Source organism: Dendropsophus ebraccatus, chromosome 2 (assembly GCF_027789765.1).
Source record: "Dendropsophus ebraccatus isolate aDenEbr1 chromosome 2, aDenEbr1.pat, whole genome shotgun sequence".
Classification (NCBI taxonomy): Eukaryota; Metazoa; Chordata; class Amphibia; order Anura; family Hylidae; genus Dendropsophus; species Dendropsophus ebraccatus.
The window spans coordinates 62,356,081-62,377,350 of NC_091455.1; the positions used below are offsets into that span (position 1 = coordinate 62,356,081).

The following is a 21,270-nucleotide window of genomic DNA, read 5'->3' on the forward strand; positions in this document are numbered from 1 at the left end:
GATATAGACAGATAGATAGTAGAAAGAGAGAGAGACACACAGACAGACAGACAGACAGACAGACAATGAATTAAAATGTAATTCTGATGATACTAACCTGCATACAGATTTAAAGCCTTCCACAACACAGATACCATTATTTTGGCAAATATTCACTTGACAAAGTGTTGGGACTGGAGGGGGTTTACTAGTGGGTGGTGGAATTGGTTGTGGCTGATTTAGGTTGGAAACATCTACAGAAATAGAAAAAGTTAAAGTGACACTGTCACCCCCTTTGTTCATTTTGACATCTCTACACAGGTGTAAAGGGTAAATTTAGTGTTTTTCATACCTTATTTCATATCATATGTCATGGTGCTTGTTCAAGTAAAAAGTGTCCTTTTATCATCAGCAGATTGTATTAAGTGGGCGTGGCCTCGCGGCACTAGCGCCACATAACCCCGCCCACAACGGCACAATTGGCCCCGCCCCCTCGCCGGCCATTGGAACAGGTTGGCCGAAAGGTCTAGACTCCACCCCCTTTACGTTGGGCAACCAATGGGCGTCAAGGGGGCGGGGCCAACCGCGCCGTTGTGGGCGGGGTTATGTGGCGCTAGTGCCGCGATGCCACGCCCACTTAATACAATCTGCAGTTGATAAAAGGACACTTTTTACTTGAACAAGCACCATGACGTATGATATGAAATAAGATATGAAAAACACTAAATTTACCCTTTACACCTGTGTAGAGATGTCAGAATGCACTAAGGGGGTGACGGTGTCACTTTAAGTACATTTTCATGTTTAGAATAAAAAGTAAATAATAATCAACTGCACTATAATCTACACAGTAATACCATCACTCTATGTATTTTCCACTAATGCTTTTTATTTTTTTAGTTCCAAAAAACATTTTACAAGAGCAATAGATGGCACCTAATTCCTGTGTAGATGTTAATGGTGTAATGGCTCTTTCAGCATCTGTTTATGTCCTGTTATTTGGTTATTTTTCACGATGACACGTTGCCTAAAACTTAGCTACACTTAAAGGGGGTTTTCCAATGTCCCCTTATGGAGATCAACACACTCACTTCCTGGTTTAGCATGGGGAAAAAGAAGAAAAAGAGGGCCCGGCGCCTCATGTAAAACCCTAGAGAATAGGGATAATGTGTGGTGCAGTAGATCTGCTCACCTTAGTGCCCCTTGGGCTTTGTGCGTATCACCCCTCAATCAAGTTGGGGGTACTAGTGTTGGTCTTCTGAGCAGGAAACTTGAGGTATATAGGGCTATGGACAACTAAGGACTTCTAAAGCTTGTCGTGTACATAAACAGAATACTCCCTTAAAGGGGCCCGTACAAGACAGTGAAAATAAAAAGGAAAAAACATTTACTAATCACCAGCACTATCCAGATGAATGTCCACATAAGCCAAGTTGTAGTGAAGCTGGATATTTATTATAGATCACAAATAATAAGCATTTCAGGAGGTATGTTCTCTTCATCAGATAGCAGTGCATGTCATAAAGGAGTAATGTACAGGTTTATAAGGCACCAACAAATAAGCTCCTCCCCCAAGGGGGAGGATAAACACATTGCTGTAAACACATTCGGTATTCTGGATTACACAGCTGGGCACACTCAATCCTAATGGACTTAATGAGGTGTGCAGCTTTAAAGCTTTTTTGTAAATAACTTTGTAGGCTACAAAATATGCAAAATTGTAGCTAATATTATATTTATTTATTGCTATTTTCTTCCTGACTTAACGATCATGCGTCTTATTCTATTTTGTATATAATGACTATATGGATCTATTTGGCCCATTAAGGGTTCAGTTGCTGGACATTTAAGGCTTTCCTCCCCCTCGGGCTCTCATGCATGAGGAAGGAGGAGTCCCATCCTCTGAAACGTCGCGGCTGGAGGACAAAGTGGTCGGAGTGTGGTTTGATTACATATCAGCCTGTGAGCAGAATGTTATGAGGTGCCATGATGTAAATAAAGTACAGCAATATGAAAGTCATATAAGTTTTTCTCTATATAGAGTTATACGCCTCCAAACTGCAAAACTGCAAAGATAAAAGGTACGACTCCTATGATAGAATTACTATTGCCTGTAACCATACTTCCTTTCTGATATATATAGGTATAAAATAGTGGCACAAAGCAGTATAACTAAATAGAATACATGATCAAGAACTGTAAAACGTAATGAGTTTAAGACCTGAGAAAATGATGTTAATGTTTATGTAGTGCCACCTGGGCAATGTATGCATCAGATGAGCTGATAAGGAGTTATCTCATAGTAGGAGCAGCGATCTGGGATCTCGATGTTTAATCAGGAAAATCCCGGCTCAGTTTAGGTCTGATCAGTAGCGGATTACAAGAGGTCCGTTTCAGGTGGTAGCCCGGGGCCCTGAGCTCCTGGGGGCCCATGGCCACCCAGAAAGACTTATACTTTCAGTGTTGTATTGTCTCCTTGCTACAGTTTTGCCATGATTTAAAAAAAAAAAATCCTTTTTTTTAATCGCAATTTTGCACAAATCAGTACATCATGACTTTATCTATCCTGTACTATGAGCACCACGCTAGTGCTACCATAGTTACAGTGGGGGGGGGGGGCCCAGGCTTGGTGAACAGCCCGGGGAGTATGGTTACGTTAATACGTTAATCCACCCCTGGGTCTGATCACAGGGGAGGGTGCTACAATACTGTAGCAGAGTTTACAGTGGGCAGGACATAGTGCCGGACTATGGGGCCGTTGACATACATGACGGTCCCAGTGTAGTTGCAGCGCAAATCGCTGAGAGCACAGTGAATGAATCAAAGTGTAGCCCTACAAGACCGTAGCGGTGTTTAAAGTAGGCGGGGACAGTGTCAGACTGGAATTCGCTGCAGGATAGAGGAGAGAGTAAGGAGCCGTCGGCTGGATGTGCAGAGAAGTGATGTTAAGCTTGCTGATGTCTAGTGTAGCAAACTATGAGCAGAGATAGAGTGATATGTAACAACATAGACGAGTACAAAGAGTAACAAATTATATAATAACCGGCCAGGAAAGAAAACATTTACTCAGATGAAGTAAATGGACATAAGTGAATGAACCAATTCCTGGTATGGAAAAAGACATCTATTCTAACGTGATGTATGGGTATGAATGAGGAAGGACCGCTACTGTATAAATAGTAGATATGAATAAATAGTTAGTATAATAATAATAACCATTTGATAGTAGACAAGTAAAAAAATTATGGACATGATTCAAATACCTTGTTATAAATCATGAATGTATAATTAGATACAATATATAGATTCTATAGATTAAAATGGAATAGAAACCGTATGTAAAAAACGCACACAATCCGAATAGTGACACAATATAACATGAAATGGCATAGTAAAAAAAAAACATAATCATGACCATAAAATCTCATAATAAAACCATGATCACAATGATGAGATGTTATGTTTAGGAACATAATGAATCAATATAGAAAAAGTATTGGTGGGCACAGCCTCAATAAATAAATTAGCCTAAATCGGGGTGCCGGCAGCTGGTCAAAAACAACATTAATGAACCAAAGAAGAAAGCAGCGACACAGCTATGTAAAGTCGCACACCCAGAAATAGAGATAGCAATAGAAAAATACTTTATTTGTACAAAATTCACACAACAAAGAAACAGTTAAAACCAATTAAAAGAATGGCAGCAAAATACAAGCGCCACACAGAAACCGTATGTGCCCTCACAATATTCTGGGCTACAAAAGTACTACCAGGTCACACAATATTGGAAGGACTAATGAACCTAATAACCCAAACATAACCAAGGAAAACCATATAATGTTATTCAAAATTAAGCCATAGTATAAAGCAAGAAAAATTATATGTATATAATGAAATGAAAAAAAATATAAATACAATATATGTTAACCCAAATATTAAACAGTCAACAATCAATATGTATAATTAGTCCACCCTGGTATACAAACACCTATACCCATATCTGTATGGCGCTTGTATTTTGCGGACATTCTTTTAATTGGTTTTAACTGTTTCTTTGTTGTGTGAATTTTGTACAAATGCGACTTTACATAGCTGTGTCGCTGCTTTCTTCTTTGGTTCATTTAGGAACATAATGAAAGCATGATCCCAATAATAAAATTTGGGACATAATAAAAGCATGACTGCAATGATGAAATATTATAATCAGTACATGATCATGATATGAAATAATCATGATGTAAAAATTGTGTACAAGTAAAAATTTTATAATAGGAGTATATATAGAAAAATGGGGGGGGGCACACAAATATGATAATGATCATGATGAATGTATGGTGGTGATGGTAGGAAACAAAAAAGGGAGAACAAAAGAAAACAATAGAGCTCCATTTTTAATTACAGACATTTTCTATATATGTGTGCGATATTGTTACAAAATTTGCATCTGATAGCCCCACATGATTTTGGATAAGGTGAGAGCCGACATCAGTTTGGTTAGGATTGGTTTCAACCTACTGGGTGCTATAATGTTTTTTAGGGAGCGTGTTTTCATAAAGGTAACCCCTGTTTTTTGGGGGATGTGTTCTTTAACCCCTTAACGACGCATAACGAGAATGACCTCTCTGCAGCGTGCGGCACCTGGCTGTTTTGTACAGCCAGGGACTGCATGCATTAGCCGCCGCGGCCGGCTAGTTAGATAATTAGATGCAGATGTCAAAGCTGCATCTAAATAGCATTACAGCCCCATCTCTGGTGTCTAGTGGGGGAGATCTCCCCATAGAAGGGCAATCCCTTCTGCTTACTGAGCCGGGCCTCAGCGTCTGTATGACACTAATACCGGCTTGGTAATAGATTGCTTAGGGCTGCAGCAAGAAGCAATCTATCACTGATGTCATTGATCTGTGTATTGTAAGTACACTGCAGTGATCTCTATGAAAGATCACTGCAGTAATAATAAAAGTCCCCGAGGGGGACTAAAAGTTAAAGTTAAAAAAATGTAAAAAAAAAAAAGTTTTTTTCATCAATAAAAAAACTCCCCTAATAAAAGTATGAATCGCCCTTCTTTTCCTATTTTACAAATAAAAATAAATAAACAAAAAAATACATATTTAGTATCGCCCCATGCGTAATTGCCCAAACGATTAAATTATCACAATCCTGATCTTGCACGGTAAATGGCGTAAGTGCAAAAACCCGCCAAAGTGCACAATAGTTGATTTTTAGTCACATAGATTTTAGTCACTGCACAAACAATTTTTTTCCTGTTGTGCAGCATGGAAAAATGAAGTCGGTCAATGCAAAGTACAATTAGTGTCACAAATAATAAGGGCCTATGTGGGTTTGTAGGTGACATAATGCAAGCGCTCTTTGCCAGAATTTTACTTTGTGTCTTGTAATCCCCATTTCTAGTGCAATTTCCCCGGATTTGTCAGAACTGCCCGAATTGAATATTCATTAAAGGGGTTATCCAGCGCTACAAAAACATGGCCACTTTTTACCAGAGACAACATCACTCTTGTCTCCAGCTTGGACAGGTTTTGCTGCTCAGTTCCATTGAAATGAATGGATCTTAATTGCAAACCACACCTGAACTGGAGACAAGAGTCGTGCTGTCTCTGAAAGAAAGTGGCCATCTTTTTGTAGCACTGGATAACCCCTTTAACCATTCCTTATAATGGGAGCTTTTGAAATGGAAGTAACTGTTACCGTCAACCTTTTTGAAAAAGGTTTTGGTAAAAATTATTTAAATTATTATTTAGATAATGTATAAGGATATCCAATTCATCCTTTGTACCCTGCTTCCGAGCTTTTTTGTTGGCGCCTTTTTACCCTTTATAAACCTGTACATTACTCCTGTATGACATGCACGGTTATCTGATGAAGGGAGTATACCTCTTAAAACGTGTAATGTTTGTGCTCTATAATAAATATCCAGCTTCACTACAACTTGGCTTTGGTGGACATTCATCTGGACAGCGCTGGTGATTAGTATATGTTTTTTTTCCTTGTTATATTCAATGGTTTGGCATGGGGGGAGTGCGAATGGGGCGCAGAATCAGCTCTGCTGTGTCTCCTACTAAGCTTACACACACATCTCCGGGGCTTTAGGATTGTCTTTGGAGACGCGTGTAACAGGAATAAAAACATACTTACCAGCCTCTGAGGATCTCGGCCACCTCGAGACATCACAGCCCTCTCAGAGCAGAGAGCCGTGGTCGGAAACACTACAGGAAGAGAAAGGGCCAAACCAGAGCCGGCCTTTGGGGTGTGCGACCTGTGCCTCACCCCCCACCCCCCGTCCTCCTCCTGCAGCGCTCAGCTCCTCTTCTTCCCTGCGCGGCGCAAGAGCATGACGTCACCTGGACCATACGTCCAGCCAATCAGTACTCTTGGCGGGGGGTCTGGGGGTGATAGTTGTGTGTGTGTGGGGGGCTGGGGGTGAGAGTTACAGTTACAGCTACTGCTGCGGCCGGTACGTGAAGAGCAGTTCAGGGAACCATATCCGCCCGATTGGGCTGATTGTTTCCCTTTAAAGTGACTCTGTACCCACAATTTGTCCCCCCCAAACCACTTGTACCTTCCAATAGCTGTCCTGATCTGTCCTGGGGTCCGTTCGGCAGGTGATGCAGTTAGTGTCCTAAAAAAAAAACTTTTAAACTTGCAGCCCGTGCCCAACGGGAGTATCTGTGCCCTAACTTTGCACCACCCCTCCGTCCCTCCTCCCCACCCTCTTCATCATTAGCAATGCCACTGGAACATTTTCTCCATGCTGAACACTGCATAGTTGGTTAACGATGCAGTCCATGTTCAGTGTTCACACAGCTGACGATTAGGAGACAATCTGCCTGGAGCACTCCTAATGAAGAAGAGGGAGGGGAGGAGGGACGGAGGGACAGAGGGGTGGTGCAAAGTTAGGGCACAGATACTCCCATTTGGCACGGACTGCAAGTTTAAAAGTTGTTTTTTAGGACAATGACTGCATCACCTGCCGAACGGACCCCAGGACAGATCTTGGATTAAAAGCAGCTATCCGAAGGTACAAGCGGTTTTGATGGTCAGATTGTGGGTACAGAGTCACTTTAGCGGGAAGGGGGTCGACAAAAAAAGGTTTCGCACAGGGCGCCATTTACCCTAAGGCCGGCCCTGGGCCAAACTAGGAAGGAAAGCAATTTTGCTCATTCAAAGCATTAGCGAAATTGTGTATTCTTTTGTATTCTCTATCACCTGTCACCTAAAAATAGGTCAGATAATAGCAATACCCCTTTTATACAATCTTTAGCGAGTTGAGTTTTTTTTCCCAATTAAACAAACTTTTGATTTTACCAGCATTTTGTGCAGTATAAAACCATATTTTCACCTCTAAATGACGACCATCCAAAAGATACGTCCGGAAACAAACCTTGTGTGAATGTAGAACGAAGTGTAGCATTCTGTACCATTTTTTAAACATAATGGCTCAGATCTACCAAGCTGCCTAGTGATGCTGTTACACTAGGCGTTTTTGCAAAGAAATTCTAATAAAAATGCTAAAATTAGTGCATGCCATTTTGTGGTTCAACTGCGGCTATGCATATTTTCCCCAAAAATTCTCCAATAAAAATCCTGGAATCATAATGAAATAATCACATGACGAATGAATAAATTGTTCCCTCTGGATCTCTGATACTGCTTATGTATACAGGGAAGTTGTGCTTGTTAACTTATTGCTGAATTTTACTTCATATCATAGACAGACTGGGTAAGAGATAAGAAGAAATCACAGTGTAATAAGGAAATATATCATAGAGCCATAGTAAATAAAACTTAGCTTTTAAGAAATCACATAAAAGAATTAAACATAAGAACGGTCCAAAAAAAAAAAAAAAAATCAATGCAAGAATTAGTGTCAGGCTGTAAATACAAAAAACACAATGGACCTGTCACTGGTCCCAAATCCATCCTTCTCAGGGTGGGTTCTCCATGGCTAGCTCAGGTTACCCAAGGTCTTTATAGGAATATTCTTAGGGTATTCTAGTATAGACCCCCTTTTTTAATGGAGGATAGGTAGGGGTCCTGGGGTTTTATCCAATGGGAGCAAACAGCCTCTAGGGAAATATGAACATTTTAGGATAGGGCTTAATAGCAACTCCCTCTACTCTTTTTTAATTCCATCCTTTTTGCAACATGACACTTTTAGCTGACCCTTAACCCTTAGGGGACACAGCTACTTTTGGTGTTTATGACAAGGCGAAATTTTTCAAATATGACATGTGTCACTTTATGTATTAATAACTCTGGAATGCTTTTACCAATCCTTGTGGTTCCAAGATTGTTTTTTCGTGACATGTTCCACTTTAGGTTAGTGGTACATTTGGGCCGATAAACCTTTTAACTTTTTTTGAGAAAAACTCCAAAATGATGTGAAAAATTGAAAAAAATTGCATTTCTCTACATTTGAAAGTCTCTGCCAATAAGGAAGATAGTTCTACCACATAAATTATTGATTAATTCATATCTATAACATGTCTACTTTATGTTGGTAGCATTTGGTGAACATGCTTTAACTTTTTTAGGATTTTAGAGGCCGTGATTTTTTAGTAGCAATTTTCTAAATTTTTGTGAAAATTTAAACTGGGAATTCTTTAGGGACCAGTTCAGTTTTGAAGCATATTCTAGAGGCCTGGATCCTAGAAACCCCCATAATTCACCCCACTTTGAACTCTTCACCCTTTGAAGTATTCAAATTGACATTTAAAACAGTTTTTAACTCTTTAGGCATTTGAGAGGAATAACTGCAAAGTAAGTGTGAAAAGTAAAAATTATTATTTTCTTGGCAGACATTCCAATTCAATCCTATTTCTTTCATACCGCACAGCTATAAAAAGTAAAATGCAATAAAACATTTATTCCTCTGAATCTGCAGTTTTTACAAATACACCATTTGTGGGTGTAAACCGTTGTGCAGGCGCACAACACGGCTCAGAAGAGAAGGAGCACCCTTTAAATTTTGGAGTGGGGATAGTGCTGGAATAAATGTAGGAGACCATGTTACAGTTACAGAGCCCCACTAGTGCTGAGACAGTGGGAACCCCCCCCCATAAGTGACCCCATTTTGAAAACTACACCCCTTAAAGAATGTAACAAAGGGTACAGTGGGCATGTGGACCCTACAGGTTTTTCACAGTTTTTTGCAAAAGTGGGCGCTGATACATGCTGCTGCTGCAGCGCTGGCTCCCCGTTCCCAGAACTCACTCTAAGCTTGGGGATCCGGGGAGCCAGTGCTGCCAGGAGGAGGTGGAAGGAGACACCTGCTGTGACCCCCTCCGGTGGCAGCGGCAGCGGCTGCTGTAGCGGCGATCCGGGGGGGGGGAATCATGCTGCAGCAGGAGGGGGACCCTCCAGCACAGCGGCAGCGGCGGGAGGCAGGGGTATGGCCCGGGGGGCTGACACGGCGGGGAGGCGGGACGGATCGGCAGCAGCTTCCCCCGGATCCCGGAACTTGACAGAGACCGGGACCCGAGGGTTTACCTTTCGCTTTACCGGTATCAGTGGATCGTTACCGATCCACTGATGCCGGAGATTGGCTGTGCTGGACACCTTCAAAGGGTCCAGCAGCAGCTACACTAAACTGTCAGCTATCAGCTGACAGTTTAGTTTCGGCTCCCGGTCACTGATTGTGTAAACAGTGAGCACCGGGAGCCGGTCAGTTATAGTACGTCCTGGTGCGGAAAGTAACCTCCTGCCAGGACGTACTATAACTGCCTGGTGCGGCTAGGGGTTAATTTACCCTTAATAGGTAACAACAATTTTTCTCTACCAATTAATATAATATGTACACACATGAAAATGTTGTTTTAATCCGTTTTGTTTACCCACACAGTATTTTTGCTCAGTATATTGCAACCAAAACCAGGAGTGGATTGAAAACACAGAAAGGCTATGTTCACACACTGTTGAAATTGAGAGGATGGCCGCTATTGAATGGCAAATAACAGGCTTTATTTCAAAACAACAGTCTTTGTTTTAAAACAACGGACGTTATTTGCCACTAAATGACAGCCATCCACTCAATTTCAACAGTGTGTGACCATAGACTTTCTGTGTTTTGGTTGCAAAATACTGACCAAAATACTGCATGGGAACCTAGCCTTAGACTAAATTAGTCTTACCTCTCCCTCTTCTTCTTAGGCTAGGTTCAAACCACGTTTTTGCTGTCCGTTTAACATTTTTTTTTTTTTGCAGTTGTATGCATATTCCAATTACTTATATTTTTTTTTAAAAAAGGGATGTTTTTATTTTATTTTTTAGTGTACACAAAAACATGGTTGACCACATTTTTTGTATGGTAAAATTAAATATTTAAAAACGGATCAGTTACATGGACAGCAAAACCGCAGTGTGAGCCTAGCCTTAGATTTTGGATTTGGGTCCATTGTGTTCTGTTTACAGCCTGACAATACTCCTTGGATTTAGTTTTTTGGACCTTCCTTGTGTTTATTTTATGTTATTTTTTTTTAAAAGCGAAGTTTTATGGGTTAGTGATATATGGTTTTGACTTCCTCAATGAAGTCAGTAAGTTCTGCAATTGATCCCTAGCATTTTTAAAACTAACCTAAAATCCTTTTTTTGGACAGATTTCTTGCATATTTCTTTTAAAAATTAATCTGTCAGATGCAATTAAGGTTCTAAACTGCTGACACTGTTAGATAGCGTGCAAAGCCTCAAAGAGGTGTTCCCAAGCCCCTAAAGTGCTAAGGGCTGTAATACCTTCTCACTTCTCCTCCCATTCCCTGATTGGGGCTGAGCTTCCAGCTATCTGTCAACTAGGAAGGAAAATAGCATTTTATATTGTAGATCAGGAGCTTGGGAAAGCCCCTTTGATACTTTGTATGGAAAAATAAAAGCATACATAAAAGATACCATGTGTCTTCTTGCCATAATGGCTATCTAACAGTGTCAGCAGTTTGGTACATAAATTGCATATGACAGATTCACTTTAAGCTACCGCATTATCTGCATTGAGGAACCAAGCCCTTTAATATAATACCTCTCAAAGATATAGCAATGAAAGCATCTCCTCCTTTCAGGAAGTCTCTTCTATTAAGCCATTCCTCAACCGTAAATAGATATCTTCCATATCCTCCTGTCATTCTGTACATGGTTCCATTGGGGAACATAGAGTTATAGCCAACCACTGCAGGATTATCCCATAACAGCTGATTATCTGTAACATAACATAAATGTCAATTTCAGGCATTTTAACTATTATGTAGGAGATACTAATAATAACAGTAATTGCAAAGAATTGCCATAAACTGTTTCCTAAGTTCTTCAGGCATCATTACTAGGCAAGGGGAAAAATAGGTTTTGCATGAAGGTGACCGAAGATAAATTGTATAGGGCTGCTAATCGATAGGTGGTTAAGGGGGTCGACATATAGTCCTTGTAAGTAAAAAGCCAACGGCACTACCACATCGGGATATAAAAATGAGGGTTTCAGGGGGAATATAAAGCATAAAGATAACGAATCACTGGTTGGTGCTCACTGGCACAATGCAAAGTCCAATCATGTAGAAATAGAAAGGGCATTCACCACATAATGTGATCTTCTTTTATTCAACTGTGAATAAAAATTTCACAGCACATGCTAGGCAGCTTGGCAGATGCCAGACACCTGAGAAAAGGAGTTACAGCCGTTTCACGCGCATGCGCGCTTCACCAGACCTGATGAAGCGCATTTGCGCGTAAAACAGCTGTACCTTCTATTCTCAGGTGTCTGGCATTTGCCGTGCTGCCTAGCATGTCCTGTGGTTATATGGTAAGTGGCCTTTCTATTTCTATATGATTGCATAAAGGGGATTGACAACATTATGCCTAGCTAAAAAGGTCTTCACTTGTGGACAAAACCACATAAAACAGCAGGGTTTAGAGAAGACAACCATCTTATATCCTAGGACACAAGTGTAACACAAGCAGTGTTCTTGTGCCATTATACTGTAGTTTCCACTGGGTTTACTCTATTTCCATTTCCAGCTGTGCTCCTTCTGGCCTGCCATGTTGCTGCTTTAACGTCTACAGTGCCATCACTTGGGCATTCCAATCAAAATCATGTTATCCCCTATCCACAGGATAAGTATCAATTCAGGGGATTTCAAGTGAGCCCAGTAGTTAGACCCATCTCAACCTCACATATATCACCATACTTGTGGATAGAGGATAAGACCATTTTAATCTGAATACCCTGAATGCTCGGACTATGGCTGTACGTGAACACATTTTGGCTCTATCTATTAAAACCGTGGATTATTTCTGATACATAACCTGGGGTCTGTTGATTAGGATCAGTTGTAATACTCTTCATATTTGACGTTCGCTTTTGGGCATTTGGGTTTTGGTCAAGGAACTCTACTGTAACTTGTCTCCATGGACATGGCCATTGCAGGGTATGGTCATTAGCCCCAGATATCAGATGCAGGTAAGCTCCAATGACGAATGGTGATTCCAGTGTGGAAAATTCAGACAATTGAATCTGATATGCATAGCCATCTTTAGAGTAATAAGGAGGACTAAATATATTGTTTTTAAGCTTGTCATGTGAAAAATTAGAAATATGCCACACATTCTCAGGGCATAGTGTTTCAGATAAATTAATGTCATCAATTGAAAAGCCTCCATCAGATTTTCCAAATCCTTTTATGCCCTGAAATACAATTCTGAATTTATTTTTTGCATTTAATGAAGAATAATGGAGCTTCCAGGAATCCGCTGGTTTACCTGCCAGGGAGGAAAACAACATAATACATATTATTAATAATAAATAATATTCATAAGCATTAGGTTAAAATTGGTTGTAACATTATAACCTCCTGCTCTTTTTCAGACCAGGTGGAGGCTGATGATGAGTGGGGCTGGATGGTCTGCTGTACAATGAACACAGACAGATCTCAAGAGACCCTACAGACTTTAATGAGATTTCCGCTGTGGTCTCTGTTCATCTGATATGATCTCAATGGACAAAATAAGGCCGGGTTCACACTATGGTAGACACTGACCGTTCTGTGACCCGGCCGTGCCACAGGACAGCCGGTGTCTATGAAGATCACCCTGGCTGGTACTGCAATACCAACTTGGTGAACTTCAATTCTATTGAATTGGAATGCGGTTGCATCCATGTGCGCCCACATCCTAATTCACCATAGCACACAATGAAAAGTGCAGCCAGAGCCGCACTCTCCTTTGTGTGAAGAGTCAGCGGTGTGCGGCCGCTATTCAATAAATAGCGGCCATACAAAACTGACGTGTCTGTTTTTACTGCGGCCACTAGGGATCCCAACCAGAGTGTATACTATGTGTATACACTCTGGCCTGGATTCCCTCTGACTGTAATGCAACGTTAAATTTCTATTAATCATGGCCGTACAGGTATGGAATGGGCGCCTGTGACCAGACGACCAGTATGCCATTATTAGCTATGGCGCTATAAAGCTGTGGCCCATCATTAACACCTTAAATGCTGCGATCATGGCACAATCACTACGTTTAAAGGACAAGTGCCATGAAAAACTTTTTCCCAGTAATTGAAGCACATTACAAAGTTATATAACTGTGTAATATACTTCAATCACCTATCTGCCTCCCTTCCCTGTCTTTTCCCCCCTCCACCCCCCACCAGGAAGTGTCCTGACTCACACAGACCTGATTACTGTCGTCACCGTCACCAAGCTCTTCTCTCAGCTCCTTCTCCTGTTACACCAGCCTCCCCCCTCCCCTGCCTTGTCAGGTGACAGCTTGCTCAGCTCCCATTGGCTGAACAACTGCAAGCCATCACTTGTCACATGTCATGCTTATCTTCCCTCCGACTGACTCCGGCACATAGGCAGCTCCCCCCTCCCCTCATACCCTCTCTCCTGCTGCCGTGGACTCAGTGAAGGAGTCATGTCACTAGAGAAGATAAGCTGAGCAAGCAGAGTCACCTGACAAGGAGGGGGGGGAGGCTGGTGTAACAGGAGCTAGAGCAGCCCTCCTGCTGATGACTCATCCTCACAAGAAGGAGCTGCCTGGTGACGGTGACGACAGTAATCAGGTCTGTGTGAGTCAGGACACTTCCTGGTGGGGGGTGGAGGGGGGAAAAGACAGGGAAGGGAGGCAGATAGGTGATTGAAGCATATTATAGAGTTATATAACTTTGTAATGTGCTTCAATTACTGGGGAAAAGTTTTTCATGGCACTTGTCCTTTAAGTGTAAGTGACAGGAGATGCTCCTCACTCACCATTAATGACAGGCAGCAGCGATTGAACTGCAGCTCGTCATTAACCCCTTAAATGCCACAATCGTGTTGTTTAAGTATAAGTGTGATTGCGGGGGGCCAATAATTTTTTCTTGACTGCCGAAGGAATAATAAATAATTCAGTGCGGTCCGATCTGCCTCAGGCAGGCAGTCTATAAGAAGAGCGCTGACAATACTGATTAATGTTATGCAGCAACATAGCATTGAACAGTATATGCAATCCAATCATTGCATTTAATAGTCCCCCAGGGGCTTAAATAGTGCAAAAAATAAAAATGTTATAAAAAAATAAATAAATATATATATATATATATATATATATATATATGTGTGTGTGTGTGTGTGTGTGTGTGTCAAAGCCCCTCCCTTTTCCCATTTTACAAATAAAACATGTAAAAATAATTAAACAAACAGATATATTGTAGTGTGCGTAATTGTCCGATCTATTAAAATATAACAATATTGATTCATTGATCAAAACGTCTGATCTACACAAACATGATACTAATAAAAACTAGAAATGAAGGAGTGCAAAATGACCCATACAGCCCCATAGGTGAAAAAATAAAACCGTTGAGAGGTACAATTGTTCCTGGAAAAAAACCAAGCCCTTATAAGGCCCTGTAGATGGAGAAATAAAAGCACTGCAGCTGTTACTATGTTACTATGTTAGAAGGTGAGGAGGAAAAGACGGAAATACAGACATGAAAATTGGCCTGGTCATTTATGCCATTTCGAGCTTGGTCATAAAGGGGTTAAAGTGACTGTACCACCAGGCCCAGGCTGAGGCACTGGAGGCGGCCGACCCACCCTTAGTCAGAAGAAACCCCAGCCCCTCCATGACGTGACTCGATTAGAATCAATGGAACCCTATCATAGAAGGGCTGGGGTTTCCTCCCACTAAGGGTGGGTCGGCCCGCCTCCAGTGCTTCAGCCTGGGCCTGGTGGTGCAGTCACTTTAAGATTATGGTAATGCAGACAAGTACCTCCTGTACAGCAGTAATCTTCACTTATGTGAATGAAAAAAAAACACGGGGCCCTTTTACACAGGCCAATTATCGACAATAAGCATTGCTAGAAATGCTCATTCGGCCTGATGATCAGCCAGCGTTATAAATACTTGTTTGTCAGCTGCACATTGGATGGTGGATGTGCGGCCGATAGCAATGTATTTAAATGGCCTCACAAACATTACAGGAGTCTCATGCATCCTGGACGCTTGATTGGTTGGGCTGTGTAAAGGCACTGCTAGGGAGCCCTGATCTCGCTAATAGTGCTCATTTGTGACCGCACTATTAAGTTACAAAGCTCAAAGGGGTTATCCAGCACTACAAAAACATGGCCACTTTCTTCCAGAGACAGCACCACACTTGTCTTCAGCTTGGGTGGGGTTTTGCTGCTCAGTTCCATTGAAGTGAATGGAGCTTAATTGCAAACCGCACCTGAACTGGAGACAAGAGTCATGTTGTCTCTGAAAGAAAGTGGCCATGTTGTTGTAGCGCTGGATAACCACTTTAAAAACATTTTCTTTACTCCAGTTAACAGAGGTAATGTAGAAAACAATAGGGCTCTGTTCACAGTAGAGTTTTTAGGGTTCTAGGAGGGCACTGGTATTTTTAATGGCAGTCTTCAGTGACAATTAGAGAAGAGCGACTCTACAGTAGGAACAAAGCAAATCACTTCATTCCTATCTGCGTTCTGCTTATCAGGCTGCAGGTTTTGAAGCCTGATGAAAGAAGAAAGTTTCTTAAGGTGGTTATACACAGTCGATAACTGACGGCTGAACAATAGTCTCTCTGCCTTGCCGAATGTTCCTGTGTAAGAAAAAGACAGGGAAGGGACGGGAGCGATAACTGATGGTCGGATTATCGATCGGCCATCAGTTGTTGACAGTGTATAACCACCTTAAGAAACTTTCTTCTTCTTGATCTACCATCTTCTGACCTTACTGCAAATTGGTACTGCAGGTTGGGCTCTGATTACTAATGAGTAGTATCCTCTTTTGCTTACCAGTTATTGTGTCCTTCAAATGCCAGAAACCATTGGGATGGGAATTTGTGTATTCCTTTATCCAGATGTTAAGTGTGTCATTCTCATTACCACTATGATAGTAAAAAAATTCCAGGCACTGATATGATCTCACTGGGTAGAAGAGTCTACTTTCAAGCATAGCATCATCTCCAGGCTTGCCTGTGCTCGTGTTGAAGTGCATAAAATATCCAATATCTATAGAGAAAATATACACAAATCCTCTGTACAGATTAGCCATAAAATGCTATGTTTAAGTAATAACACTGTATGCAGTATACAATAAGGGACATATCCAATCACAATGCTGAATAATTAAAGGGGTAGTGCGGCGGTAAAAAATTATTCACAGACTAACACACATTACAAAGTTATACAACTTTGTAATGTATGTTATGTCTGTGAATGGCCCCCTTCCCTGTGTCCCCCCACCCCCGCACGTGTACCTGGAAGTGTGGTGCGCTTTTCCCCCATGTCACGTGCCGACACCCGTCTTCGATCTTCAACGAGTGACGTCTTCATCGGGCGGACGTCGAACAGCTACGACTGTCCCGAATGCCGGCCGGCCGCCCTCTGCAGCGTCATCAGCCGCGATTGGCTGAGCATAACTGTGCTCAGCCAATCGCGGCTGAGCACAGTTGTGAAGCAGCGGAGGGGGGACGGGCGGCAGCGACTCGGCCGTCCGTCCGAAGATGACGTTTGGCACAAGATGGTGGACGGCCCTCGACACGGATCAGGTAATGTATAATGCACCACACTTCCGGGTACACGGGTGGGGTGGTGGGACATGGGGAATGGGGCGATTCACAGACATAACATACATTACAAAGTTGTATAACTTTGTAATGTGTGTTATTCTGTGAATAATTTCTGAGCGCCGCACTACCCCTTTAATAAGATTAGTTTTGTGAGGTTGACTTGGCACATATGCCATCTCCATAGTCAAGGGGAAACTACTCACCTGCTTATCCCAACTTAATTCATAGAAACATAGTAGATTGTCGACAGAAAAAGACCACTTGGTCCATCTAGTCTGCCCCTTAAAGAGGACCTGTCACCCCCCGTGCCGGGGTGACAGGCTCCTGTCCCCCAGCTAGATCCCCTTATACTGACCTCATCTTGCCGAGTCCCACGACGGAGATATCCTGGTCAGAAGCCGGAACGCGTGCTGTGGAGAGAGGTCCAGCGTCCATAGAGAATGAATGGAGCCGGACTCATCTCCACCGCCTTCTGAGCAGGATATCTCCGTTCCGGGACCGGCTCCAGGAGCGGGACTGAGCAAGATGAGGTCAATATAAGTGGATCTAGCCGGGAGTCGGGAGCCTGTCACCCCGGCACGGGGGGTGACAGGTCTCCTTTAAGTATTTGCCTTCTTATTATCTTAGGATAGATATATGTTAATCCCAGGCAGGTTTACATTCTGTTATTACAGAAACAGATCACTGATCTCAGGGAGACCAGCCAAACGATAACACAGCCAACTGCTAGTGAAAGCGCTTAATGCAGTGAAATCCTAGGTGCATTACCCCCTGGGAAACAAGAATATGCAAAAGAGGAGCCAGTGGAGCCTCTTTAAAAAGAGTCTCGAAACACATGACTAGCCAGATATCCCTCCGGGAAGGACCCAGCCAAGCCATTGTAAGGACAAGGGAAAAACCAAGGCCAGGTTTCCATCCACATACAGCTGTTTCGGGGTGTTGCCCCTCAGTGTGGAGCATGATTCTGGCTACATTTTGTTATCCTAGATTTACCAACCACATCTGCTGGAAGTTTGTTCCAAGCATCTACTACTAATTTACTGGGCAAAACATACACATGAGCTATCTACCGAAAAACTCATCTCAGTGTGGTGCCTACACATTGAGTGGGGCCAGAAGCATTTATCTACCATTCACTGTGTAGCGGTCATACCTGGTTACGGCAGTGCAGATCCTGAGATTCAATTACAGGTCGCCACCACTACCCAGTGAATGAAGCCAACTGCTCCTGGCCTAGTTCACTGTAGCTAAACACCTCATCAATCAATGACTGATGATCGATCCTGTGGATAGCTTATCAGTATATTTTCCCTGGAAAATCCATTTTAAGGGGAAGATCTTTATAATGTTTTTGTCTTATAAGAGAACATATGTCTCTTTATGGACAGAAGAATGCATAAACTTTAAGCATTTAAGCATCAAAGCCATTAGGAAATTGTCCCACTGTATGACAAACCTGGAGCGTGATAGCGAGAAAGAGTTAGGGCCGTATTGCACGGCTGATTAGTAGGGGTAACCGAACTATACCAGCACTCACTTACAGAGCCTATTACACGACTCATTATTGGTACAGCAAGGGATGTCCGTGCAGCCCTTGCTCTGTCCCTGTTTCCTGCTGACCACAGCCACAGTTGACACTTCTGAACCCATCTCTGCAGCAACAGGCTTGATCATCCCATCACTGGTCGAGAAGGGACGATGCTGCAGGCAGTGATTGGCTCAGCAGCCTGTCACTGTAGAGACGGATTCAGAAGTGTCAGCAGTGGCTGCGGTCAGCAGGGGACAGGCAGGAGGACACGAGGGGAGCATGGAGAGGTAAGCATCACCTTTATTCCTTTCTTTACCCTCTCATCAGCCTTGTATCACTATTACATGAAGCAATGAAATAAATATCATGGGCATGGCAAATTTGTGCTACCATGAAAAAGACACTGTACCACAAGGAGACAAGAGACTGACCAATGCACTGGGTCATGAAGTACCAATGAAGGCTATTCTAAGGGAACCCTAAGACTTTGGTATTGTACCACACTGTCTCCTAATGTCTAAGAGCTACCAAGAAATGGACACTATGACACTGGGTTAAGTGTTAAGGTATAGAGAAATGTTACCTCTTTCAATTCCTAGGTGTGTATGGTCAGAACTTGGGCCCTTTGGGATTTGAGTTACTCGCTGCCAGTCAGTGGTGTCATTAGAACTCTGTACCATAGCACAGATCTCATCCATGTCAAAGCTGCACGAGTCCAGAAATATGGAAGAAGAAGCTGTGCAATAAAGAACCATGTTAAGAAAATAAGACAGTGGGAAAATAGACCCAATATCTGTGAGATGCAGAAAAATAAATAAAAAACACTTTTTTTTACTGACAAAAACATGACGACTACAATTGATAAGCTCCGTTAGAATCAAAGGAGCCGCTTCATAGAGGGGAGGGAATTCTCACCCACTGGGGGTGGGCCGGCCGACCTCCAGTACTTGAGCACCGGCCTGTAACCATGGAAAGAACGACGCGGTACGGGGGAACCGGGCCGCGGTTTGAAAAACGGACCGTGGCACCGGCTTCCCAGTCACGGCGCCGTTCTATCCCTGTGTCAGGTTAAAAAGAAAGTACCTGGTGGTACATCCTCTTTAAGGTTAATTTCGTAGCAACAAAGATGTAAAAAGGCAGTCAAGTCTATACATTTAGTGGCTAAGGCGTTGCACACACATAGCTTTTTCATGCAAAGCTCAACACAGGACTGCAAAGAACCTACTTCCCATTGCTTTCAACCATAAGTTCACACTTTGTTCGTGGTCTGGATTTCTTTCTGATGCAGATTTGAGTTGAATGCGGCTAATTCATATCCAGGCTACCCACATAGAGTCCCCGTCAAGTAGCCTGGACAAGGATTAGTCAAGCTGAACAGATTTAAAAGTTTAGTTTTATCAATATAAATAAGAAGTTGCAGTTTGCATTATTAAATTTTTTTTCAAATATTTGAATTAAAAAATGTTGCCCTAACAAACTTACTGCAGTTGTAGAGGCGATTTAGCTTTAAGACATCACTATCACTAAAATCCATTTGATGGCCAATTAGATTAAGGAATTGAAGGTTCTTAGGTACCATTGTTGGTTCTTTGCCAATCTGAAAATCTGTACTCCTGTAGTGCATAACAGATGTATAATCATACGGTACATTTAAAGAGCTTGCAACGATATCACTGTAGGAATTGAAATTGTTTTCTTTTCCTAAAAAAAGCCAAATATGATTACTTTACTACAAGTATATAATATATTACATTTATAGAAATAAATTTATTGGAGACAGCATATCTATAAGATTACAAGAAGATTTATGGGCCTGGTCACTACTGCACCCCCTGCAGCCCCTATAGCTATGCCACTGGAAGTAGCCATTTTTACTTGAATATTCCAGCAATTTAAAGTCAATGTTCTTTTTTCTAATATGGTTCTAATTTTTGGCTGTAATTTTTTCAATTAACTTTTGTACCTTATTATGGAGACAGCCATATTGCCTGAGCTTTCTGCACTTGCTTTAGGCTGTTTTCACACAGCCTTAAAGGGGTTATCCGGCATTAGGAAAACATGGCCACTTTGTTTCTGTAACGCCTGGAGTCGTGGATCCACTGAACAGTCACTAGCGATGGCACTAACCTCACCACGGAGCGGAGTCTAAGGGGCCGCTGGTTTTCACCAGAGCCCGCCGCAAGGCGGGATGGACATGCTGCGGCAGGCGACCCCCAGGTCGCTACCCCTGGCTTGGTTGCTAGTGACGGCAGGCGAGGCGTGGCAGGAGCAGAAGGCAGGAGATAATCGCAGGTGGCGGACAGGACTCAGGAACAATGGGAAGGCAGCGGGCAGGGACTAGGGACAAGGACTGTGGACAGGAACAAGGACTAAGGTCAGGAACAACAGGGAGCTGGCCAAACGCTATGGAAAGCATGCAGAGGCTCCAACACCTGTAGTGGGGCAGGGCTGGAATTGATAGGGAGTGATTAGTGCAACTTCCAATTAGGGGCGGACTGGCCCTTTAAATCTGAGACAGCCGGCGCGCGCGCGCCCTAGGAGGCGGGGACGCGCGCGCAGGCCGGCACAGACGGAGACAGGAGCGGGGCGAGGTAAGGCACCCCCCGGGGCCGAACAGGTAGCATCGCCGGGTCCCTGCACAAGGACCCCGGCGGCTGCATGGGGCAGAGAGAGGTCGCAGCGGCGGCCCGGAGCACGGGACGCCGCCGCG

The 21,270-nt window shown here is 42.8% G+C and overlaps 1 protein-coding gene across 2 annotated transcripts in view; it reads right to left on the reverse strand.

The window, feature by feature from the left end:
* The window catches only part of LOC138784480 (meprin A subunit beta-like), a 52,045-nt gene that overhangs the window by 491 nt on the left and 30,284 nt on the right, over positions 1–21,270 (reverse strand). Inside the window, exons 8-13 of one of the 2 annotated variants that reach the window (XM_069960065.1) lie at positions 20,043–20,261; positions 19,144–19,296; positions 16,257–16,472; positions 12,280–12,732; positions 11,006–11,182; positions 98–233 (exon numbers count right to left, since the gene is read on the reverse strand). In XM_069960065.1, the coding sequence (XP_069816166.1) occupies positions 98–233; positions 11,006–11,182; positions 12,280–12,732; positions 16,257–16,472; positions 19,144–19,296; positions 20,043–20,261 (1,354 nt within the window). The remainder of the gene's footprint in view (positions 1–97; positions 234–11,005; positions 11,183–12,279; positions 12,733–16,256; positions 16,473–19,143; positions 19,297–20,042; positions 20,262–21,270) is intronic. The other variant, XM_069960066.1, reaches the window with a different exon arrangement.